This window comes from Hypoxylon fragiforme (genome assembly GCF_022984875.1).
Source record: "Hypoxylon fragiforme strain CBS 206.31 chromosome Unknown GGS25scaffold_5, whole genome shotgun sequence".
Classification (NCBI taxonomy): domain Eukaryota; kingdom Fungi; phylum Ascomycota; class Sordariomycetes; order Xylariales; family Hypoxylaceae; genus Hypoxylon; species Hypoxylon fragiforme.
The window spans coordinates 3182976-3205196 of record NW_026054760.1 but is presented as its reverse complement, the minus strand read 5'-3'; the positions used below and the strand labels follow the sequence as shown (position 1 = coordinate 3205196).

Genomic DNA, 22221 nt, shown 5'->3' with positions numbered 1-22221 from the left:
CTTTTATTGTGAATTTGTGATTGACCTGATTATGTCTCTAGTTACCCCTTAAAAGCTAGAAAGCTTGGCACATACCTAGTACCTAACGTGCTACCTACATCAGCGTCTGATCGATACATATTCCTGTTAGATTTGAGCTCTAGTTGTTCTTGGATAGGCTTGCCTTTATCCCGGAATTAAGAGATGCTTGGTAAGACTCGGTGCCACGCACTTTTCTCATCATTTCTAAGATGCGATCTCGGGGTCTCGGTAACTAATACTATCCATTCTGTTGTAGATGCCTCGATGATCTATTATAGCCTTACCAAAGCCACGGAATCGGCACTTATTAACCCTAGGCCCTGAGCCGATCATGTGAAGATTCCTTAACATGAGGGGACTAAGAAGTTGGTCATATCTTCCAGCTAGTTGGCACTCATTCCAATCCATGGATATAGATTTGCAACACGTTAGAGTTAGATAACTCAATAAAGCCTTATCTTCCTGAAGAATATGTCATTATTCAAGTGTAAGTATAGCTAATCTGTTTGTTTAACAAACAAATTTTGTTTGCTTGTTCTGGGGTGTCATTTTTGGCCCCCATTTTCTTCCTCCTTACATGAAGTTTAACAGAAATATTTACCTAGGTTAGATACCTAGGTACGCAGGTAAAGCACATGCGTCATATCGTCACTTTCGACTTTTCTTTTTCTGATTAGAACCGAATATCGAGCCTTTTAGAGGTGATAAAGGGTGTATGAGACGCTCATCCGTTAGGCCTATGTTAAATTTCTGCTCTGAAGTGGCTCTTGGAACAAATCTAGCAAGTTTTTGAAATATGCCTACCTAGCTTATTACCTACCTAGGTAGACAATGACTCCTAGCCAGTCGCATTACTACTACTCTCGAGACATGCCCACCTACCCTAAAAGAGACCTAGGTAGGCGCTTACTCTTCCATAAAAAGACAAACGCAAACTATCCCGCTCCATTATTTACCTCTCCATGGGCCAAGACATCGAATCGACAATCCTGACTCTCATGCTGTCAGATTGTCCTGCTCTGGTAAAAGGTGAATGATGGTTCTTTCCTGATTCCTCTTAAGTTTATGTCAGGATATCTGGCACATGCCCAGCTAAAATATGCACCACCGCAGACGACATGCTAACTACCATATGCATAATTGTCGAGTAAGCGGTATAGTCATGAGCTGATATTCTGTCTCTATTCTGCACTTCTCGGCGTATGGTGACACCTTATTTGCGGAAGGTTTGGTCTTCATATGATGGAATTGAGTTTCATGGGGCGGGATGGCGATGTGGCTGATCCAGTACGTACATGTAGGTGCTTATATACCCAGCTAGGTACTACATAGAGTAAGAGGAAGGGTCGAAAGGATATACCGAAGGTAGCGATGAGCCACAACCAAAAAGTCGTAGATATATGCTACATTGTGTCGCACTTTCCATCTGGCGTACCTGCCACCGTCTAGTAGACACCGAAAATAAGGGGTAAATGTAAAGTGATATATAATCTACCTAGGTAGGCAGGTATATACCTAGGTGCCTACCCAATATGCATAAGAATTTCTAAGAGACGTTGTTGATATATAGCCTCATAGTGGTTTATTCTGGACTAATACGTTACCTACTGTTTATCAATCATGAGCATAGAAACATGCTCCTTACTCCTGTGGCGCGAGCAGGAACCAGTTAGCGACACGGGCGTATTAGTGTTGATGATAGACTCAGAGCTCTCAGAGGTTTTAAACGTTGACATCATGGGTCTCTTCCAAGGTTGATCCACAGCTCACGATACCTTCACAACATCGTCAGTACCTAGGTAGGTATGTAGCGGTGACAATCTGAAAAACGTCGTTTCCCAGATTCTACCCCCTTTTCAACATCATGCTTTCCTCTTCTCCTAGAACCTGGCCTTACCATGTCTAGATAGAAAGCAAGCGGTAGACTTGCCTACACGACCTAAGAATCAAGATGTCCTGGTACCAAGGTAAATTAGGTATCTATGGATTTGACAATGATTCTTCAATAATCCACGACCCAACGTAACCCCGTGGAACTTAAAGTAACTATACAGTATGGTGGCACCTAGACAGGTACATAACATACATACATAAAAGCAGCCCCTTAATCATCTCGGCCTACGCCAGCCCCGTATATATGTTGAAGAACCCGACGCAAATGCCGATTACTACCTACCCAATTACAAATTAAGACTTGACTAAATGGGCATCACATGAGGAGGCCTGAAAACTGGACGTTGGGCGAGGCCTTTGACAAGGCATTCCCCTGGCTCAGGGGCACGTATATTCTGGAAATCGCTAACTCCACAGTCTCCACTATGATGAGAGAGACAATGAATGGGCATCTTAGTGGAGGAGAACTGGATATCTACGCGAGCTACCACATCAGCTGATTCGTAGTAATGGGTATGACCTATCCAGTGTGCTCTCTGAGTCGAGTTTAGCAGAACAAAGGAAGCAATAGAAGACCAGCAAGCAACCTGTGTGGAGTACAGAGATATGGGCGACTCCGTAAAGCTAACCCTGGAGAGTTCATAATTAGTACAGCTACGGGCATAGCCGTCATCCTACGTTGGCCGTAGTGCCTAGTAGATCACGGAGGAAAATCACAAGTACTTCTTATTGAGTTCATTTTTCTCATTCGGTGTCTAAGCGACGAATTCGTAGAACACAGGAGACCGGAGCCGGTGACATGATCCCAACCCTATGACCGCCCCTGCCCTTCCTCGAATTGTGCAATGTGACAAACGCAAATATGATCAAGTTTCCCTAACCCACACGCCGGTTCTAGTTGCAAGTATGGAGATTGTTGGTATTGATTTTTGGAGGTTGGAATAATGCAGAGGGGGCGAAGAAACAATTAGTAGCCGTATGACTCCAGAGCCTGGGTCGTCTTGCTGTCGACCGTAGCGCTCTTCTTGGCCTCCGACAGTTGTCGTTGAGCGAGCTTCTTGCGCTCGTAGTAGGCAGCACCCTTCGCCTTTCGTCGCTCCTCGAGGCTATAAAATCCAAGTCAGTAAATAGCCACGCCAGCAGTGTGCTAAAAAGCTCAGACAGAATTAACATACCGCTCAACAACACCTTGGTATTTCCAGCCGACTTCGTGGCTGAGACGGCCGACAAGGCAGTACTTGCGGCCAGGCTGCAGACGTAGGACACGGAGAGCCTGGGGGACAACCATCTTCTTCTGCTTGTCGTATGGGGGAGGGACACCCTCGAAGACCTTAAGTCGCTCTAGGGCAGCGGCGCCTCGGGAGGTCTTGTGAGGGATCATACCACGGACGGCCTTGTAGAAGATTCTTGACGGGGCACGGAAATGGAAGGGACCTAAGACATGTTAAAACCTTCGGTATTCTTCGAATGAGGGAAGCGCAATGTATTCAAGGCACTGGTTGGGGGATCGAACGTACCACCTCGCGTAGGGTTGTATCGAGTCATCTTGCGAAGGTAGGCGTGGTACTTGACTATAGTTACACATCAGCTTATGTTCTCTTTCTCGTTTTGTTTAGTCTCGTCTCATCTGGCAAGCAGATAATGTCCCAATATTCGAAAGACGCGTCCGGCTAGGCTCGAATGATGACACCCAGGATCGAAATGATCGAACTGAATCAAAAGGTTGGATAGGTACGTACGCTTCGCGCGGAAGAACTCGCCGGAGATGTTGAGGGCCTCGCAGCGGACAACAACGATCTTCTGCCCGCTAAGGAGCTGCTTCGCGACAATGCTGGCGAGACGACCAAGAAGGTGACCCTTGCCATCAATGACGACCTAGAAATAATCCCATGATTAGCCAAGGATCTTCCAATAGTATTAAGCTCGTGCGATGTAGAGAGCTTGGCTGTAAGTTGTGTTTCAGGTTTGCACCCAGGTAGATTGAATTCATGATGAGAAAGGAAGCATTCGCGTTCCCAGATGAAATATCAGAATATTAATTGAAATAGTGAGGTTTATATGAAATGGCATCTGTAGGTATATACTCACAACCTGCTCGAAGGACGACATCTTTCCAAATTATGACCACGGTGATTTGATTGTGGGTAGGAAGTTGTGGAAAGAATGAAGAGAAAAAGAAAGAGAGGAATGAAAATAGGTCAAGAGCGCAATGGGAGAATGCGTCTGAGGCCTATTAGATTATTCCTCGCTGTTGTGGGTTAGTAAGTGTCGCAGTTGTTGATGATGATCGCAAATGTTGAAATCACTTTGGTAGGCCGTTGAAAATTATCGGGTAGAGAGTGTGCACTGCGCCAGAATTGATCTATCCCCAATATGGAATGGTGGGGCTATAATGGAAGCGATGAGGGTTTGTCGCCTAAGTTGTCTAGGGCTTGCATGACCTAACTAATAATATTTTAAGTTTCAAGCCAGTGCTCCCATCGAAAATTCGGGATAACTTATCCGATGTCTGCTGCCGCCTGCCGAGCCACAGATAAGTACTAGGTACCCAAGTACATCCCATTTACCTACGTCACTTTATCGACGATAAGGTCAATATCACTTTCACATGATTGCTTCACATTTCTAGACCTACTATGTAGTAGCAGTGATTGAGTAGCTAATAGATTCAGTGCCTTAGGTATGTAGGTATTTTCAACTACCGCAGGGATACAAATCTAGCTGGAGTACTTCGTAGATAGCAGCCCATCCCTTACGCATTGAGTATTGAGCATTGCCTTTGGTATCTACGTAGTACCGAAAACTTCAAGTTATTCATCTCATAGCGAAGAACAAAAATAGTACCCGTAGATGGCAACACACCCATGGACTTTGAATTCAGACGGAACGTTGCTTTGATGTTGCTTTGATGAGTGGTTATTATTCTGTAGAATATGTAGCGCTTATCTTAGTAGGCAACGAACTCTGATTGCAAACAAAATACCGCCTAGGTGCTATGTGAATGCAGCGCTAGCAACACAAATACGAAAGACGAAAGCTTCGTATTCACATCAAAAAGCTATCATCTTCCTCTCAATTTGGAGTTGGGGGGTAGATACTCGTCCATTTCCCTCAGCACATCCTGAACATAAGTCACCAGTTCTTTTCTCCTTGCCCTAATGTCTAGGTCTCCTCCAGTCTCAACCTCATCCAGCTTCAGCAATACTTGCTGCATTATGGTCTCACTCAACTTCGTGTGCTCATCTTCTAGCTTCTTCCTATCCCTCGGTGGACTCTTCATGAATTGTTGGCAAAGAGGTAGGAGAGTCGCATTGAAATTCGATCGGATAACCTCCAGCTTTTCTATAGGTCCGGATGCTACCGTCGGAGAGGCCACCCTGGATGGATGACTAGAAGGATCTGGTGAAGGCTTCCTGGTGTCGTGTTCGCGTTGTGGGGGCACCCCAAGGTTGGCTGTGCTTCCGTTGGGGCTGACACGCTCCTTCTTCTTCTTGCGAAGCTTGCCTTTCTTGCTCTTCTTGGACTTTTGCTGATCAACTTGTTCTGCGACCACGGCTTCCTCACTGCTACTTTCATCCTCGTCGCTGAGCCTACCCTCAGGTACCACAACCAATAGCTCACTATTGTTTTTCACGCCGTAATCGCGGATTGGGATATCTTGCTCCTTAAGATGGCGACCTTTGTAAAGCATCTTCAATCGGCGGCTGCGACGATCGCTGAGGTCCATAACCAGGCCTACACGAGTTCGCACATCTCTCACAAGCAGTTTTCCGTCGCCGATAGAAAATGCGGGGAAATGTACAGGATACGTGATCCCTTTGTTCTTGATGATGAGGACGTCATCGTCACCGCTAGATGTAGATACAGGGCGTCGGCTTTGTGGGTCGTATGCTCGAGAAGGGCTTTGCAAAGATTGCTCTAGGTCTTCGGATGTGATATAGCTGAAGTCGTCATCAGTGACGTGGGGCACTCCCTGGCTGTCGGTTTGTGCGGCATATGGGGATATGCCATCGCGGTTTGATAGCCATCCTCCAAACCGGGACATCATACTGAGAGGTATAGCAAGGACGGCGGCAAGGATTGTGTATAAGAGGATAGGTGAGAGTCCCTGGGAGACAAGGTACTCGTTTGATCCAGCGACGACTTCGGAGAGCTGGTCGACTGTGGTCTGAACGTAGGTTTGTAATACAGGCGGTAAAAAAGTAGTAGCGTTCTTGATGGCACTAACCGATGCCAAGAATGCTTGATTAGAAGCCACCTTGACGAGAGCTGGGTTGCCCCGGAAAGGACACCCAGCGACTGTTCTTTATTTTAAGTAGCAGAAGGGCTACCGATGCAGAATGTTTTCCGAGACTTGCGGCAGGAAATTTGAATGATTCGTTCGACTCAATGCAAGTGATATCGGGAACGGAGCCGTGCATAGGTACCTAGGTAAGTTTCTAGGACTTTTGCACAAGTTTATAGGCCTGCTACCTGCTAGTTGAGTTGGCCGATTAGCCCTTACGACCTTTCTTGGTATAGGTACTAATAAGGCAATGGCGGCAGTAGGCTCTATGGCTCTGGGCTCTCTCAGGGTCTGGGTTTTAGGCTCTAGGCTCTACCTGGAGATCTGCAAAGGTTTTAAACAGAGGCTTTGTCTAGGTACTCCTTAAGTTTTCCTTGAATGAATATGTATGGCTGTGATTGTTGTAATTGTTGTAACGCGGTACAAAGATTGGAAACACTATACAACAGATTGATGATGTGTTGTCACTGCGAAAGGGCAGTTCGGTCAAGATGGAACCCACGATAGGTTGTTGGATCGCCCAGATGATCATGCGATTCGAAGACGAAGCTGCTTATGGATCTCTTGTTAGGGAAAGAATTCAAGATGTCGGTCTGTTATTGGGCCGGCTCTACGAGAAGTTCCACAGCTAAGGTATCGTAGGTATCGTAAGTATCGAACTGTGCAACTTGAGTTGGAACCATTGAAGTCCACTACATATAAATGCACATATGTATGCGTACATGCGCGATAAAGATTAAAGGGAGGGGTTATCGAATTGTTTCTGGATTGCAATTGGATGATTTTGGTAGTGGATGTAGATGTAAGTGCAGATAACGAGAGAACAACAAAAACGAAAGTAGAGGCAAAAACGTACAAATGTTGTTAGGGGAGTGGAACGTTGAAGGAAAACAGTTTGTAAATTGCCAATTGGCGGGCCAGGTGTCCGAGCTTCAGTGGTTATTACTTTTTTTAACGCAAGGCTGTCCATAGCATTATGTACAATACCTAGGTACCTAAGATACCTACAGTTACACAGTAACGCGTACACCTGCACGTGTGTGAGAAATTCCAAGAAAATTCCAAGAATTATTTTAGGAAATATTACCTACAGATTACTTAAGACGAACCAGGTCTGGTATATTTTCTGACGTATTACCTAGTATGTAATCTGAGCTATACCGAGTGCTGAGTACCGAGGTACTTCAATTCAAATTGCCCCACCTTAATGGAATATTTCGATGCTCAAATGTACCCCGCTTCGATTGGCTTCTTCGATCTTGGGAAGTTGTACTCCAAAGCACTGAGATTGCGTCATTCTCTCCGACATCAGATTTGAGATGATATGTATGACATTGTATGTCAACAATTCATACTACTCATAAATTCTAAGTAACTCTAAGTGATTCTGTGATTTTGAGCTTTGATTATCAAAGGCCTTGTCCTCTTTTGACATCTGGGTACGTACATGACATATACTTATACATTGTATAAAAGTGATGAATTCGAATCATCTTTGTTGTACAAAGTAAACATAATAGTAGTTTACAATTGCGCCTTCCGTCGTCAATGGAATTTAAAGTGTCATTCACCCCTTGAACCTTAGATTTTCCCGATCTTAACCCCGTTCCGCGGTAATGGCCGTATCGATTCCACATTACAGTGGTATCTACCTGCCTTAGTCATAGCCCGGTGCTACGTTAAAGCCATTAGTGACCCTTGCCCCTGACAAATACAGAAATAGCCCGGGCCTATTACCGCAAAAACCTACCATACCAACTCGACTGTAGATAGTAGTAATCATATAAATAAGACCGAGACCAATCCATCAGTGCGATATTATAATTATATATATATATATCTCTTGCCCTACCCATCCCATCCCGATTTCAACATTTCATGTTTCTCTTCCGACGAATCTTCTCATCATCCATAACGCAACAAGCCATGGCCGACGCAAAGACAAAAGCCCAGAGCATCATCGACGAGAATGCCGTCGGTATGTCATACAACTTCTTTCTTTTCTCCCTTCCCTCTTCGTATCTACCTACCTCCCCTAGGTAAACCAATGCTAATCAAACTTAACATCACAGCCGTATTCTCTAAATCCTACTGCCCCTACTGCTCTTCCTCGAAGAAGCTCCTCGACAGCTTAGGCGCCAAGTACAAGCTCGTCGAGCTGGACGAGGTGGCCGACGGCGCCGCGCTGCAAGACGCGCTGCAGGAGATCTCGGGCCAGCGCACCGTCCCCAACATCTTCATCAACAAGAAGCACATCGGCGGCAACTCGGACCTCCAAGCCAAGTCCAGCCAGCTCAAGAGCATCCTGGCCGACGCCGGTGCTCTATGACTCGATGGCCGGTCATCATCGGTGGCGAAGCTGTGAAAGATCAGGGTGAATGAAGCACAAAGGAAAGTTTGGAAAAGAATTGGCCTGCGCGTTGACTCGTTGATGCTAGTTGTCTTGGCCACGTCGCACTTGTTTCTTTCATAGATCGAGTTGTGCGCCTTAACGTCCCCTCACACCTACGATGCGTCGTTGTGAATAGAATAAATTTTCAACCTATGCCAAATCGTCTTAAAATCAAAGCATGAAGTGCATGTCTATCTCTTAGCCTCACACGCAGGATAAATCCTGTTTATGGTAATGGGGAATAAGCAGCCACACATCTTACTGGGTGCAGCAATCGTGATGTGTAAGAGAAAGTCCTTCGTCATCCCCATGCCACCAAGTGAGCGAGCCATGTGATCTGTCACTTGCATTGCATAGAGCGATTCTCAAAGAATCATTCGAACGAAGACGCAGATCACTTATGTGTCTGTGTTCGGCCATTGTCAAATCATGACAAGTTGCCTGTGAACTTGTTTTTACCATAACCCCTGACCAAGTACCCAATAAGGAGGTACTTAAGGTGAGAATACATTATTATCCTACTTGAGCGCATTGATTTCCAAACAATAGTCATGCAGAGCAAGCTGGTCTTTTCCATTTCCTTGGTGCGCCAATAAAAGCGTGTCCGTCCATTCGTAATGCGTGTAAAACGTATTTCCAACCAGTAGATCCAAGCATAACCTATCAGCGTTGTGAACAAATCGTGAAATCACCCAACCTTTTCCCGCCGCTTTTTGGAAAATTGGCGTCAAGCAACGTAATCATAAGCTAAGCCCGGGTAGATAGGTATCTAGACTTAAGCAGTCATCGTTTAGTTCGTCTTCCAAACATTGGGTAGGTTATTCGGAGCCTTTAATGCGCCCCAGGACAGTCCTCCATTCCCAGTGACGACTTTTGTGATAGACGAAGCTGCGGCTAGCTTATGATGACCAGAAAATGGGCCCCTATTCGACCTCTCAGCCCAAAGTTGTATTATCATGAATCTCCAACCATCCATAAACCAGGGCCCAGATGTGTGTATGCAGAGACTTAGACCAGCTTCTTGAAAGTCAAGAATAGATGCAACTTCTGAATAGTGCGGTAAGCTTATATATAGCCTCGCAGAATCCGTATCACTTATGATGATTGTGATGGAAAATGCCCCCCTCTTCTGATATCCTAGATAACCTAGAGGGTTGGTGCGTTTGAAGCTCGTACGTGGGTATGGTATAAGGAGCAATCGTATGATTGACATTATCCGTACTGGCGTTGACACTGACATCGCCGGCTTCTATGCCAGAACGCGGAGCATCAACACGCCTCAAGGGGCAGTACCACATAGCCAAAATAACTGCGATCAATCCAACGGGGACAAGGATGACGCCGATAGTTGCTGCAGTGTCCAGCATCCTGCCGAGTAGATAGGGTTGTAATGTATGTCGAGCATCGAGCACAAAATTTGTGTGAGGGCTTTTTGGTGTTTATCTACCTAGGTCAGTAGTTTAGTCGTCGGTGAAGGCCATAATAGAGAGTGAGAGGACAGTAAAAGAAATGGGATCGTGTAGCCGACTACATGGCCCTTTTGAACTGGTCATATTTCAGTAACTGGCAGTCGTGTGCGCAATCGCTACAGAGTTGACCATTTAATTTGCATTTATACGGCCAAGACTATTCCCATGATATGAAGCGTCGTGTTCCTGCGGTTTTCGCTAGTCGTATGAAATATCGAAGACGTATAAGATGTTGCACGCCCATCTCGAAATCCCCGACTACGGCAGACGACGAACGTATTTTCTTCCCCATGAAACAGAGCCAAGCACCTCGGTTCGAGGAGGTGAATAAGAATCGTCGCATTCGGAACTTTAGCCTAGGAGCCCGTCCAAGTTGCACCCGCAAAGGCTCGAATCATCCGGGAATCTTGCATTACCGAAAAAGACACCTAATGGGTAGTAGTGTTACAGGAGAAGAGTTTTGAGCAGATTGACAATAACCGTGATACTCCGTCACTGCATGTAATAGGAAGTGATGGAAGGCTGCATGCTGTACACGCCAAGATTACACAAGACTGCTCGATAAAACGTACAGCTCACCCAGGTTTTAATGTGTGCTTTCGGCACATAGGTCTCGTCATACTACCTGCGTCGCTACGGTGCCCACTGGTCTTTCTACAAACTCCATAATTCCCTCGACAATATTCTTCCTTGCGGGTTCAGAGGCGACCTTACTACCGGCAAGATAGTTAAGCCACAGCAATCGCGAGACCCGTTCCTCGGAGACACGTCCAATGGTGCCCATGCCGGCCTTGCCATCATCAAATGTGATAGTTAGGCGCCCTTCCTTATCTCGAACTAGCAGCATTTCCCGCTTCTTTGGTACCTTGCCGCGGTTGAACAGGCTGCGGAACTCGGCCATAGCGTTTCCAAATGCTTCGTCGCCGTATTCGCCGCTGTTTCCTTGCGACCTTGCTGTTATAGCACGAACAAATCCGTCCCGGAGGTGATGAAAGTCGGTATCCCGCGTAGGTACAACCCTAAACAGAGATCGTGGCCGAACCTCTTGTAGAATATCGTTCCACAGCTTTTCTCCCCTCACCGGGTCTAACAGTGCCTGGCGCAATTCGTCCTTCTCGTTTGCTACTAATGTTGTCGCAATCGGATTTATTTCTTTGACAAGGCGCGATTGCAAAGCAGCGATATCTTGCGTCGCGATGTAGTATCCTACCATATAGACCTGTATACTTAAAAAGCTCACCGTCCTCACGCCTAACCCTACTAGAGTATATTCAAGGCCATTAGCCATTTCTTGGCCTGCTTCAGCGCCGAGCGCGAGGTCGAGCTGTCGCGGAAAAGTAGGTACAGTGCTATTCCCTGTAGGAACAAGTTCGGTTCCGTCTGTGTCATGGATGATAGTTTTGCGTTTCGAGCCGGCTTCTGTACTGAATGGATCTAAATTCTTGGGCAATCCGCTATCCAACTTCTTTGGTTTACTCAGCTCATGGTAGATCATATACGATGTGTAGCAGATGCCAGCAAAGCCCGAGACCGCACCAAACAACAGAAAGGCTCGTTTCCGGGTATAGTATGTTTGGTACTCTGTTTTCATGCGATCGACATTCAACGTTTCAACGGCGCGGAGGGAAGACCGTCGTTGCCGTACGAACGTTCGGCATTGGCTTTGGTTGAGACGTAAGCGATGAGAGCCATTATACGAAGATGGAGTGCGAAGGTTGAATGGGATATTCTTCGGAAAGGGGCGTATCGATTTCATGACGGGTAAATAGGGTGTGATAATTGTAGAAGACTAATAATATGCAGCTGAAGAAGCTTGAATAAGACTTGTAAGAACATTGAAGCTCGGAATATTGAATCCTGAGTGGGAAGATTCATGTGGAGCTTTAGAATATGGAGTGCATACAAGTGGAGCATGGAGCTACCTAGGCTGGTAGTGCATAAATAAGACGTACGTCATTGGCCAATTCCGGCCCAATATAATTCCTATAGTTAATACCTCGTTTAACTCATATGTAAGCGTTGTACCCCATACTTGAATATTAACTAACTCCAGAGTCCCCGAGTCATACATTTCTTTTCTTCAAGTCTTCAAGTCTTCAGTTCTTCAGTTCTTCAGTTCTTCAGTCAATCAATTTGATCAACTACCTAACCTTAGGTATCTAGGTACACTTCACAACCTGACGAAAAATATACCAGACTCCTTAAACGTGCATCTCTTTACTACCGCCTGACGTTTGTACCGTAATCTCATAATGTATAACTTTTCGGATACCCCTGACATCTTCAACATCGCTCATACGGGTTATTGAATTTGTATCATCCAACATATATTCCTGGCTATTACTATAACGACCAATTGCTCTGGGGCTTTGAACGGACGTCACACGAGTGCTCAACATCGTATTATCACCTCGCATCGGAGCCCATTGACGACTCGAATTGTCCGAGGGCTGGCTTGGGTTATATCCTCCAGACACCCCAGAGGCCCGCTTTGAACCTGAGGCAAAGATAGACGGGAATAGCCGGTTGAGAGGGCCTTTGCACATGGGCAGACAAGCACATATTATCGCCACGTTTTCTTCGATAACGGTCCAAGTTGAAGATGCAACATCGTAAGTCGGATCGGAGCTTGTCGCTGAAAAGTCAATGGTCTGCATACGCAAGATACTGGTTATGGTGACGCTATTTATAGCCTAGGTCAGTCTAGTTCATAATACTCAGGTGTCTTTTTTTTTTCCCCCTTTTCTTTTTTTCAGATGCTATAACCCTCGAGGGGAAAAGAAATCCTCGAAACCCACAAGATTCCCAAGGCAAAGACGGTCATCAGCGCCCACTTCTGCTTTGGCGGTAGATTGGATCGATAAATTGGCTGCATGGGAAGCACCAAGATCAAAATGTCCGTTGCGATCGAAAAGCTCGCGTTCGAGTACCAGTTTCCTGTGATGCTGATGCATGTTCCCGGAATCGATTTATCCCAAGCTCGACTTATCGGTGTACACTGCCAGATCGATGATGCCGTTGTCGCGAGCATGTAGCTCAGGATGATACTTAACAAAACATAGCACGAGATCTTAAACCACCGCTGGAGAAAGATTCGCAGATACAATAAGATGATTGACGCTTTGGTAAGATTCAAGGTGAGCTTGTAGAACGCTTGTGCAATATAGTAAAGCTTTTCTTCTATTAGCTTACTGATATAGCTAGGTGATTCTTTATATTGGCATAAATACCTTCAGCGTCAGCAGTTGTTCCGAAGCCTCGATGTTATATATATGCTGCCCAAATCCATGCATGCAAGCAGCTATCAAAAGGCCTGAGACGACCTGGGCGAAAACCTTCGAGGGAGAGAAGTAAAAGTTAGCTATGATAAATATCTCAGTGGCCTTGATCCAATTTCAGCATACCCAGGATACCATGATTGTCCAGTCATCCCATCCTAGGCCCGAGCCAGTTTTCATTCGAGACGCAATCCTAATGCCTAGGAAAAGGGGGGTTAAGACGAAGAAAACGATACATGGGACGATGATGTCAGTGATGTTATTGTCTAAAGGTAGGCTTTCGCCCGCCATGATGACAATGGTCTTCCTGAATACATATAAGTTCTTTGAAAGAGTCTTAGCCCGAGTCCCTAGGGGTCATGTGAGAGGTAGGTAGTTATATGTTTATACTTGAAAGCTCTAACTACCTCTTTCCCTGTTCTTTGTGGGCGATACCTAAAGCGGAAGGCTTTGAAAACATCAAACACCAACTGGGCACTTGCCTGGACGATTTCAATATTACTACAACTCTTGTCACTATGGAGATATCAAAGTCCCGAGCCAGTATCCACATGATCACACTTATTCTCATTGACGGGCATCCAAGACCGGCAACACAATATAAACTGTTCATTGGCGAAGGGCATAATACGACATGTCATGACTAAGACAATTACTTCAACGATGAACTATTCAATGGTGGATTTATCGAGTTTCCAGACTCGGGGAAGTTTTGGATCATCGGCATACCTCTCTACTATCCTGAGCAGCCTAGGGTATCGTTAGATCTACCGAGTGAGCCTATGTTACGATAGTTCTACCTGATGTGTCACAAGTATCCCCAATCGAGGTAATTCGTTCCACACGATGATACTTCAATTTTGCAACATAAATCAAGCCCACAAGTCGATCGTATTATGCTTCGGTACGTCCCAAACCAACAGATATGAGAGTGGCCAACTATTCTTCATCATTTCAAGGCGTTTTGTGCTCGTTGACAAATGGTTGAACTAGTAAGCTCACTATGAACTATCCTCTCGCCTTTTCAATCACGTCGTACTCCGGGCAAGTTTAATATCACTTAATTAAGGTACTAGTGACCCGGTTCGAAAATCTATACCTTAGGTACCAAGTATTAAGACGGCCGCAGATTTATCCCCCACGCTCGATCATATTGACACCATATCACCACTCCAAATACTTCTCAGGATATCAATGCTTGAGATATGAGATATGAGGTTACATCGGATATATGACGCGATGTGGAAGCTGTTTTCTATGCGTCCACTTGGCTGCAACTACATGTAACCCAAGATTTAAACGCACCTATCATTGACACCGGGCGCAGTAAATTGATTGACGGAATAATGAAAATGAGAACGGCGAACCTGGGTTCGCCATTGATATTCTAGACACATTTTATAAATTTATTACTTCAATATTGACAGCAATCGGATTTTTGAGAAGTTAAGCAGGTTGGCTGGACCACCAAGGACATTTGACCCCTTAAAATCTGCCCAGATAAATGCCCCTCGTTCTTCCGCCATCTCTCCACGACTATCTTCCAGGGGGCTGTTGGTTCTCCCCACGAAACCCCGTGAGTTGCATCTGGAGGACAAGGGTCAAACTGATACCGCGCAGATTTACCAAGAGTGGCAGTTCTCGAGCGTGCCCAGATACGCGCCTATACCGACTCTAAGCATTTTTCTAAGTGCTCCAACGGCGCAAAAAGCAAAAGGCACCTTGGGCATATATGCCAAACGATGTTCGGCACAATGCAGTTCCCGGGTCACGTTTATCCGCCGCATCTAGATACTCTATGGCTGTGAGGGGTTTGGAGAGACTTCAAAGTTGTTATTGGAGTACCACGCCACATATGGAGGATGTGATACCAAACAGGCTAGAATTACATCTGGAGGTTGCAGATTTCTAGCTAGGTACCTGCTACATGAGACACTGGCTGGCGATGCGATATGAAAAAGTAGCCACGTTCGAGCCGGCTCGGGCCAGTGGCTCATTGGTTCATTGGCACGTGCAACGGAATGTTGTTGGTTCCTAGTTCTTCTCCAGTGTAGATCCTATCGTTTCTAATAGACAGCATATCGTTGATTCTCCAGTATACGAGTGAAACCCGTAGCGCGTGCCTGAACCCCAATTGCGGCAAGCATTTGGCGTGTGAGACGACTAACTAATTGCAGGCTTCGGAAAAAAAAATATGAAATCTCTCAGCATCGCGTGGGCCGTCCTCGCCGGACTTGCCACGTGCATTCAACCGATAGTCGCCGCGACTCTGGAGACAATTAGGGATATCCCGTCTGACGGATATCTGCATGGCTCCAATTTTACGTACCCGTTTCCGCTAAAAGTGTACACCTTCGGCTCGCAGCTGCAAAAACTTGAAATGGCCTTCATGGACATTGCGCCAACCGTGGAAGCAAACGGCAAGGTCGCCATCTGCCTGCACGGAAAGAACTTCTGCGGGCCCACGTGGGAGGAGACCGCGAGGCAGCTAGCCGGGGTCGGATACCGGGTTATTCTCCCCGACCAGGTCGGGTTTTGCAAGTCGTCGAAGCCAAAGTCGTACCAGTACACGCTGCAGCAGTTTTCCTACAACACGAAGAATCTCCTGCGGGCACTGGACATTGAGAAAGTGACGCTGATCGGCCACTCTCTGGGGGGCATGACGTCCATCCGCTTTAGCTTGATGTTCCCGGACATCGTGGAAAGGCTGGCGCTTGTGAACCCGATCGGGCTCGAAGACTGGAAGGCGCTCGGCGTGCCGTACGAGAGCATCGACGACCTGTACGTATCCGAGGCCGCGAGCAACTACTCTACCATCCGCGCGTACGAGCAGCCGACGTACTACGTCGGCCACTGGGACGCCGCCTACGACGTCTGGGTCAACATGCTGGCCAACATCTACCAGGGCGGCGAGGGGTCCACCTTCGCGTTCAACCAGGCCCTCGTCACCGACATGGCGCTCAGCGCGCCCGTCGTCTACGAGTTCGCCATGCTGAGGCCGCCGACGCTGCTGCTGATTGGCGAGAGGGATACCACGGCGTTGGGAAAGCAGTGGAGCCCGCCCGACGTCCAGGCGAAGCTCGGCCACTACGACGTCCTGGGGAAGCAGGCCGCGGCTGCCATACCGGATTCGGATTTGATTGAATTCCCGGACTTGGGACACGCGCCGCAGATACAAGAGCCGGGGAGGTTTCATGAGGCGCTGCTGGGGTGGTTGGCGGGATAGACGTATACAGTAGGTATATAATACCTACCTGAAAATAGAGGCTCATATTCATGCTCAGGTTGCAACTTATCGTGACAACTGGCAAAGCCTTCAATTTATCATGATCCAGTTTGAATGGACTGTGATACTCCCTAGGTAGCAAGCTGCTTCAGAGCACTTGGTATTTCGGATCAGAAACGCCATGCTCAGGAGGCTGGAAGTGCTTTTCTTTGTCCTTAGGCCTGCCAACTCATGAATGACTACGTAGTACCTAGTTAGGGATCTCCTAGTCATTCTTTATGACAGTAGGGAGAGTACCAGTTTCAGTGTCAAACCTGGATGCCTATTGAAACACAGGAGGTCCATTCTGAGCAATGGGTATCAGGATCTTCTCCATACCTGCCTGCCTATATATACCCAGAGGGATCCCTAGCCACAAGAATTAAAGATACCACTATAATATCGTAATCATCTCTAGGAGTCACAAAACCGGGACCGTCCGATTGATATTCAACTAGAAAAATAGTACTTTTTATCGACTCCAAGGAACTTAACGCCAAGCACTTGCTACTCCTTAAACTGCAATTTAGCAACCTAGACTATCCAGAAAGAAGAAACTCTTAGTATTGTGGCTTTCGTCTAATCATCGGCCACCAAAATTGAAATGGATGAGGTAGACGACTACGAGGAATTTCAGAGAGAGCTACTAGAAATGGTGATTAACCTGGGCAAGACGAGGGCGAAAAACTGGCGGATTAAATATATTAGGAATAAACAGAAATGGGAAGGGGAGAAGGAGGAGCTCGAGAAGCGGTTGCATGCTAAAGAGAGGGAACTGGAAGACCTGATACTATCTGACACTCATGAAATTAGGGACGCATGGGCTACAAAGAGGTAGTTTGGCATGTAGGTACACCTTATCAGTGAGGTTCTAGAGAAGGAGCTCTTTCGCATCTAAATTACCTGGGCTGTGCATCAGCGTCTACATGTAGATGTGGTCCTGATTCCCAACGCCAATGCATCTCATCGATAGATCACTCTAGGTAGATAGCTTATAGAGACCGTCTTGTTCCTATTGATGGCAATCATCTGCTGGGACATTGGCGTATATTACAGAGTAAGGGGTGATTAAGTATAACAGTGAAATATAACTAGTTTGCATCAAAGATTACACATCTAATCACTGCCCCTTTTTCGTCTTTAGATCCGCCATGTGAGACCCTACCAACCTTCCATCGGGCAACACTATTTCTGTCTGGCGAACACGCCAAAGAACATAGGGATATATGACGTCGCACATCAGAGACAGACCGCACATGAATATGCTCATCGGTTGCGTCCAATAAGAGTGCGCTTCCGGCCAGTACCACCACAGCACGCCGTTACAGAGTCCCATGCCAGAAAGTGACCCGATGAACCTGCAGAGCCTAGATATCCAAAGTTAGCCTCAAGATTCAATCCAGTTGCTTCATGCGTGGTGAGCTTCTGTTGTAGAAAACAGGGGAATTGAAAAAAAAAAAAAAAAAAAAAGGAGGGGGGGTGGATGAAGGGCTTACCAAATCATGTACCCAGTCCCTCCGGAATGCCCACGAACAATCAGCATCGCCACGCTCGAGCTACTCAGGACCAGCTGCGAAAACCCCGCCGACCAGTACGCCAGCTCCGTGGTATCGTACCCATCCATCCCATAATACCACTTCCCCGTCTTATCCCCAACGCCTATCCCGGGGCGCGACAGCCACCACTTCGCAAACGCATAGTGGCCCCAGCACCCCAGCGCCAACAACCCCGCCAAGATCTCCGGCATGCGGCGGCCAACACTCGCATTCGACCCGGCCCAGTCGTCGGGCGCGAAGCGGACGGTGGTGTAGACGAGCCCGAGGTCGAGCAGCAGCCACAGCGCGAAGCCGAGCCGCTCGAACGGCATCTCCGCCACGTAGAACCCGTACACGACCTCCCAGCTCACGTTCACGGCCAGCCCGAGGATCGGCATCCCGTAGGAACGTGTGGAGAGGCTGCGGAGCGTCATGAGGATGTAGGTCGCGCACCAGAAGGCGACGCCGGCCATGAGGAAGGCGGTGGAGAGGGGGACGAGCCAGGGGGGCGCATGGGGGGGCGCGATGTCTGAGGAGCCCATTGTTTGAAGTAGGGGGGGTTTGAGGGTTTCTTAAGATTTTTCTTTTCCGAGTGAAAATGACGGGTGTTAGGAACCTACTATGTCTAAGGTGGTACTAGTTGAAGACAAGTACAGTAGGTGATGACATTCTCGGGTTTCAGCCCCTTTTCTGTTATGTTATGGGTTTGTTTATTTTCTTTATAGGACTACATATGTAGGTTAACTAAGTACAGAGTACATAGGCAAGCCTCCGATGCCATTATCATTAGCCTCATCGTGGCGGTGCGGTGACCCACGAGTTCGGTTCTGCCCATCCCCGCCGCTTTATTCAGGTAGTGTAACTCCCGCTTCCGTTTGCTTTTCCATCGTTATGCAACCATCGCCCTCAGGACACCAATGTCTTGCTCACATAACATACAAAGTTGTATTCATCTTCTTAGATGGACGCTGCCAAGGAGATGCCAATTTAGCTCAATGGCCCCATCGTGGGTCGCCTTCTAAGTACGGGGTAAAGTGGGGATTTCGTGGGCGGGATAACTTAGTCCATCATTTCAGTGATAGACATCCCAACGACATGTTACCCCCCCTCATCTTCCTATTTTTGCTCATTAAGTAATGGAGAGGATCATCGTCTTAAATTTCAAATTTTGAAAGATGGTTCCTCGGCCAGTGCTATCCACCTCCCTCGCCAGTGTAAGGCGGGCCAGCTCAACCACTAAAGCTGCTGTCAAGAAAGAAGGAAGCATTGCTGATGCCTTCAACTCCCTATCTGGGGGTAATAAAAAGGACCTTCCGCCTCGCTTCTTACACCTAAAGCAGCAGATAGTCCATGGCCGCGAGGATCGCATCGTTTCTAGTTGGCACCGCTTGTTAGAAGACTTGCGAGCTGAATGCGACCTCATCGCCCGCAAAGGTCCAAAAATCATACCTGAAGTCGACTTCCAAGATCTTGAAAGTGACCTACCCGCTATTAGTGCCGAGCTCAAAAAGCGCGGCACGGTGGTAATTCATAATGTCATACCAGAAGCGGAAGCCCGCCAATATAAAGAGGATGTCGAGACATACATTAGGGTTAATCCAAACACTCGTAGTGAGTCAATCAATGCCGAGTTAAATACAGGCCGTGATTAGTAGTCAATTCGTTAATATCGATCCATCTAGATTTTGAGGGCCAAATATTCGAGTTATACTGGTCTTTTCCTCAGTTAAAGGCCCGTGTACATCCAAACATGTTGTCGGCACAGTCATCTCTCATGAAACTTTGGACCAAGTCAAACCCAGGCTCGCCAATTTCTACATCACAGCCATTAATGTACGCCGATAGATTGCGTATCAGACAACCGGGAGACGCCAAGTTCGCACTTGGCCCCCATCAAGACGGTGGCAGTGTAGAGCGCTGGGAACCAGAGGGTTGCGGTGGTGTGTATGGCGAGATCTTAAAGGGGAATTGGGAGAAATATGATCCTTGGGATGTTAGTGCTCGAGTTGATGCCAATAGCAACCTGTACGACGGTTTAGGAGCATGCTCTATGTTTCGTATGTTCCAAGGCTGGCTAAGCATGAGCACAGCAAGCCCTTATGAGGGCACGCTTTTGGTCCAGCCACTACTAAAGCACACTACTGCTTACACTCTGCTAAGGCCATTCTTTCGACCGGTGGTTGGGTACGGTGAAATCCCCACCGATCAGTACCTAGATGCTAGCAACTGGCAATTCACTTCTGGATCAGATATGACGAGTGAGCTTCATGGAGCTACTCCAGGTCACGGGCAAGAGTTCACAGAATTTCAACATCCGCATTTGGAACTTAATAGGACTATGGTGCACGTACCTAAAGTCCGCCCAGGGGATTACGTGGTCTGGCATTGCGATTGTAAGTCGCCTTTCGTAACAGCATGGCACAAGGGTACTAATTTGGTCACAGCGATTCATGCGGTAGACAAAACCCACAAGGGCACCTCTGACTCCAGTGTCCTTTACATCCCCGTCTGCCCATTAACTGAACGCAACGCCAAATATGCAGCTATCCAACGTCAAGCCTTCCTCGATGGTACTCCAGGCCCTGATTTCTCGGGTGGGATAGGAGAAAGTCAGCACATACAACGCCCATCTCTACAGGATTTACGAGGGGTTGCCGACATTGACGGCCTCCGTGCTACGGGGTTTGAGAAGCTGGTAGCTGCTAATAGTGACACTGCAGGGTCGCAGGACGTAACATCTATAGCGAATACCGTGTTAGGGCTGTAAAATTGCCCAGGATACTCGTATGTATGATTTTTTATCAATGTACAATTATCTCCAAGCAACCAGTATCATGAGTTGAAAGCTATTAAGAGGCTCGAACAATCGAACCCCCGTAAAGACCCCCGTAAAGAGTGAAGTTGTATTACTAAAACGTCCTGGTTTAGTATGCCCTGGCAATCCCAGCCATCAAACGAAAACGAAAGTAATCCATCATAAGTGTCTAATCCAAACTCGTCCCAAGCAAAGCAAAACGTCAAGCCATTCCATAGGCACCCAGTAATCTAAAAACTCCCAAATCCAAAACCCCATGATGTCCTGTACTGGCACTAGCGCGCGGTGCGATAAGACAACGATCTCGCCCTACATCCCCCCGATAGAGTCAAGTGGTGAAAGCTGCCATTTAGGTTGACTTCGGACGTTCAAAGGTCGACTGATTGCCGTTGTATACTGGTGCAACTGGTGCAATGTATGACCCGGATGTCCTGCAATTTGTTCTGCCACAGTCATTCCACTTTTCCTCACGCTTATCCTCTCTAGTCCCATTGGGCTTGGTTATAGTTTTATAGGTGATAGTAACGGCGCACCTGGTATAAACTTTTAGAAGGGTATCAATACGGTTTATGAATGGGATATACGTACATCGTGACAGCACGCTGAGTGACTCAAGGTGGGGGTATGCGGTTGCTGCTAGGATTCACCGAATGAGGCAGTCAAGAAGTTTGGACTTGTTGTTGCTTGTTGCTGCTTGTTGTTGCTTGCTGGCGTGTGTGATAGGTGTGGATGTTGGAATAGATGAAGGAGAATTGGGTAAGGAGGCACACTAAGGTTGCGTAGAATGCGCACTTTAAAATAAAATGCGCATATTATTCAAAACCCCTATAAAATACATATTATACCGTATTATTCAAAAGTGGAACACGTAATCACCCTAACCTAATACACTTAATATATACCCACATATAATAAGGCTTTACACTTTAAAATAATATAAAAAAGAGTTTTGTTATCCGCACCCCCCTTTTTTGATAAACAGGCCTTATTCGCACCCCGGTACATTGAGATCGCAGCGTAAAAGGTCCGAGCTTTAAAGCTAGCTTCCATCAAAAGATCCAGTACAACTTCCGATCCAAGGATCGGATGGAAGTGCATCCTATGTCGTTCGAATCAGCTCAATTAGACAATCCAAACGATATATGTTTCAAATCAATGCGACCGCTGGCTGCAAAGTTATTCGAGTTTGAAGATTACATTCCACGTTGAAAATGGTACAAATTCAGGTGGTCCGTGCATCACGTGATGCCCTTTGCCTAGCGCCAGGC

The 22221-nt window shown here is 46.9% G+C and overlaps 9 protein-coding genes across 9 annotated transcripts; 4 read left to right on the top strand and 5 right to left on the bottom strand.

Annotated features, from left to right (window-relative positions):
- The first annotated feature begins 1987 nt into the window (after nt 1–1987).
- On the top strand, nt 1988–2616 carry GGS25DRAFT_492307 (uncharacterized protein). Its single transcript, XM_049261182.1, has one exon. It carries the CDS (start codon nt 2235–2237, stop codon nt 2412–2414), a length of 180 nt encoding a protein of 59 aa, XP_049117098.1. The 5' UTR covers nt 1988–2234; the 3' UTR covers nt 2415–2616.
- On the bottom strand, nt 2617–4288 carry GGS25DRAFT_492306 (ribosomal protein L13 domain-containing protein). The gene is made up of 5 exons (XM_049261181.1): nt 4003–4288; nt 3654–3789; nt 3432–3485; nt 3090–3348; nt 2617–3020 (listed from the first exon to the last, which is right to left on the bottom strand). The coding sequence occupies exons 1-5, from the start codon at nt 4021–4023 to the stop codon at nt 2882–2884; spliced, it is 609 nt and encodes a 202-aa protein (XP_049117097.1). The 5' UTR covers nt 4024–4288; the 3' UTR covers nt 2617–2881.
- Nucleotides 4289–4544: 256 nt separating this feature from the next.
- Nucleotides 4545–6335, bottom strand: GGS25DRAFT_531896 (BAG domain-containing protein; the record flags this gene model as incomplete). The annotated part of the gene is made up of 2 exons (XM_049265539.1): nt 4545–6213; nt 6269–6335. 2 exons carry the CDS (start codon nt 6333–6335, stop codon nt 4976–4978), a joined length of 1305 nt encoding a protein of 434 aa, XP_049117096.1. The 3' UTR covers nt 4545–4975.
- Nucleotides 6336–7907: 1572 nt separating this feature from the next.
- Nucleotides 7908–8689, top strand: GGS25DRAFT_297553 (putative glutaredoxin). Its single transcript, XM_049257620.1, has 2 exons — nt 7908–8177; nt 8272–8689. The coding sequence occupies exons 1-2, from the start codon at nt 8078–8080 to the stop codon at nt 8526–8528; spliced, it is 357 nt and encodes a 118-aa protein (XP_049117095.1). The 5' UTR covers nt 7908–8077; the 3' UTR covers nt 8529–8689.
- Nucleotides 8690–10600: 1911 nt separating this feature from the next.
- GGS25DRAFT_297543 (chalcone isomerase) lies at nt 10601–11966 on the bottom strand. The gene has a single exon (XM_049257619.1). The coding sequence runs from the start codon at nt 11814–11816 to the stop codon at nt 10677–10679; it is 1140 nt and encodes a 379-aa protein (XP_049117094.1). The 5' UTR covers nt 11817–11966; the 3' UTR covers nt 10601–10676.
- Nucleotides 11967–12129: 163 nt separating this feature from the next.
- On the bottom strand, nt 12130–14235 carry GGS25DRAFT_297464 (uncharacterized protein). Its single transcript, XM_049257618.1, has 4 exons — nt 13465–14235; nt 13291–13395; nt 12859–13232; nt 12130–12742 (listed from the first exon to the last, which is right to left on the bottom strand). Exons 1-4 carry the CDS (start codon nt 13627–13629, stop codon nt 12262–12264), a joined length of 1125 nt encoding a protein of 374 aa, XP_049117093.1. The 5' UTR covers nt 13630–14235; the 3' UTR covers nt 12130–12261.
- Nucleotides 14236–15433: 1198 nt separating this feature from the next.
- Nucleotides 15434–16609, top strand: GGS25DRAFT_297359 (alpha/beta-hydrolase). The gene has a single exon (XM_049257617.1). It carries the CDS (start codon nt 15533–15535, stop codon nt 16562–16564), a length of 1032 nt encoding a protein of 343 aa, XP_049117092.1. The 5' UTR covers nt 15434–15532; the 3' UTR covers nt 16565–16609.
- Nucleotides 16610–17595: 986 nt separating this feature from the next.
- Nucleotides 17596–18857, bottom strand: GGS25DRAFT_492286 (uncharacterized protein). The gene is made up of 2 exons (XM_049261180.1): nt 18100–18857; nt 17596–17970 (listed from the first exon to the last, which is right to left on the bottom strand). Exons 1-2 carry the CDS (start codon nt 18678–18680, stop codon nt 17724–17726), a joined length of 828 nt encoding a protein of 275 aa, XP_049117091.1. The 5' UTR covers nt 18681–18857; the 3' UTR covers nt 17596–17723.
- A 154-nt stretch (nt 18858–19011) lies between these two features.
- Nucleotides 19012–21214, top strand: GGS25DRAFT_297311 (DUF1479 domain protein). Its single transcript, XM_049257616.1, has 3 exons — nt 19012–19749; nt 19821–20531; nt 20583–21214. Exons 1-3 carry the CDS (start codon nt 19314–19316, stop codon nt 20903–20905), a joined length of 1470 nt encoding a protein of 489 aa, XP_049117090.1. The 5' UTR covers nt 19012–19313; the 3' UTR covers nt 20906–21214.
- The last annotated feature ends 1007 nt before the right edge of the window (nt 21215–22221 follow it).

Coding starts and splice junctions, on each gene's coding strand:
- GGS25DRAFT_492307 (XM_049261182.1), top strand. CDS start 2,235: ATGAGGAGGCCTGAAAACTGGACGTTGGGCGAGGCCTTTGACAAGGCA.
- GGS25DRAFT_492306 (XM_049261181.1), bottom strand. CDS start 4,023: ATGTCGTCCTTCGAGCAGGTT. Junction 3,486..3,653: donor CGAGTTCTTCCGCGCGAAGC/GTACGTACCTAT, acceptor GTGTAACTATAG/TCAAGTACCACGCCTACCTT. Junction 3,349..3,431: donor ATACAACCCTACGCGAGGTG/GTACGTTCGATC, acceptor AACATGTCTTAG/GTCCCTTCCATTTCCGTGCC.
- GGS25DRAFT_297553 (XM_049257620.1), top strand. CDS start 8,078: ATGTTTCTCTTCCGACGAATCTTCTCATCATCCATAACGCAACAAGCC. Junction 8,178..8,271: donor CATCGACGAGAATGCCGTCG/GTATGTCATACA, acceptor TTAACATCACAG/CCGTATTCTCTAAATCCTAC.
- GGS25DRAFT_297543 (XM_049257619.1), bottom strand. CDS start 11,816: ATGAAATCGATACGCCCCTTTCCGAAGAATATCCCATTCAACCTTCGC.
- GGS25DRAFT_297464 (XM_049257618.1), bottom strand. CDS start 13,629: ATGGCGGGCGAAAGCCTACCTTTAGACAATAACATCACTGACATCATC. Junction 13,396..13,464: donor GGACAATCATGGTATCCTGG/GTATGCTGAAAT, acceptor TCTCCCTCGAAG/GTTTTCGCCCAGGTCGTCTC. Junction 12,743..12,858: donor GTCTTTGCCTTGGGAATCTT/GTGGGTTTCGAG, acceptor GGCTATAAATAG/CGTCACCATAACCAGTATCT.
- GGS25DRAFT_297359 (XM_049257617.1), top strand. CDS start 15,533: ATGAAATCTCTCAGCATCGCGTGGGCCGTCCTCGCCGGACTTGCCACG.
- GGS25DRAFT_492286 (XM_049261180.1), bottom strand. CDS start 18,680: ATGGGCTCCTCAGACATCGCGCCCCCCCATGCGCCCCCCTGGCTCGTC. Junction 17,971..18,099: donor GGGACTGGGTACATGATTTG/GTAAGCCCTTCA, acceptor TTGGATATCTAG/GCTCTGCAGGTTCATCGGGT.
- GGS25DRAFT_297311 (XM_049257616.1), top strand. CDS start 19,314: ATGGTTCCTCGGCCAGTGCTATCCACCTCCCTCGCCAGTGTAAGGCGG. Junction 19,750..19,820: donor GGTTAATCCAAACACTCGTA/GTGAGTCAATCA, acceptor CGATCCATCTAG/ATTTTGAGGGCCAAATATTC. Junction 20,532..20,582: donor CGTGGTCTGGCATTGCGATT/GTAAGTCGCCTT, acceptor ATTTGGTCACAG/CGATTCATGCGGTAGACAAA.